General features: G+C 58.9%; 1 protein-coding gene across 1 annotated transcript; it reads right to left on the bottom strand.

The window, feature by feature from the left end:
* Positions 1-6: 6 nt before the first annotated feature.
* LOC104463838 (vang-like protein 2-B) lies at positions 7-608 on the bottom strand (the record flags this gene model as incomplete). The annotated part of the gene is made up of 1 exon (XM_010076327.1): positions 7-608. A coding segment is annotated over exon 1 (602 nt), but the record flags the coding sequence as incomplete, so codon positions are not given.
* Between the last annotated feature and the right edge of the window lie 221 nt (positions 609-829).

Here is an 829-nt window from a genome sequence, read left to right as displayed (position 1 = left end):
GAGCGCACGGCTTTGAGGGTGAACTGGGGTTGGAGTTGCCGTAATTCCAGCAGGACCACGGCCAGATAGTGCACGAAGAGCAAAGCGTCCACCAGCGAGACGGCGTACTGCACCACCCCCTGGTAATTCCGCTCCCGCGAGTCCAGGATGCGCACGCCGTAAAAAAGCCAGTAGGAAACCACGAGGAGAAAAACCAGCACCATGAGCAACGCTCGGAAGACGAAAATTCGGGGGAAAAAGGCTTTGGGGCGTCGGAAAAAAAGAGCCCAACTGCCCAAGAGGAGGATGAGGAGTTTGAAGGCCACCGAGATGAAAAGTCCTTCGCAAGGCGTCCCGCAAGGTTCCAGTTCCTCCCGCCACAGTAACTGGGGCAGGAGCATGAAGGCGAGGGGGGTGAGGAAGGCGAGAAGAGCCAAGGCGCCGGCCAGCGCCACGCCCAGGTGGCGGGAGCAGTCCAGGTGGGCGCTGTCCTCCATGTCCTTGGTGATGCGGGTGATGTCATCGTGGGAGATGCTGTGTTCCGACGTCCCCGTCACCACCGTTGTCGTTTCGCCCCAGTTGTCGTCCTGGGGAGGGGAGATGGAAGAGGTGGCTTTGTGTCCCACCATGGCAGCATCGCAACATGTTGACCCAACCCCAACCCAACATCTCAACCCAACCCCAACACGTCAACCCAACTCAGCCCCAACATCTCAGCCCAAACCCAACATGTCAACCCAACCCCAACCCAACATCTCAACCCAACCCCAACACGTCAACCCAACTCAGCCCCAACATCTCAGCCCAAACCCAACATGTCAACCCAACCCAACCCAACCCCACAACACCA

The sequence above is a fragment of the Pterocles gutturalis genome, unplaced genomic scaffold, assembly GCF_000699245.1.
Source record: "Pterocles gutturalis isolate BGI_N339 unplaced genomic scaffold, ASM69924v1 scaffold23443, whole genome shotgun sequence".
NCBI classification, from domain to species: Eukaryota; Metazoa; Chordata; class Aves; order Pterocliformes; family Pteroclidae; genus Pterocles; species Pterocles gutturalis.
Note: the sequence above shows the minus strand (reverse complement) of the source record. Positions and strands in the feature narration are given on the sequence as shown.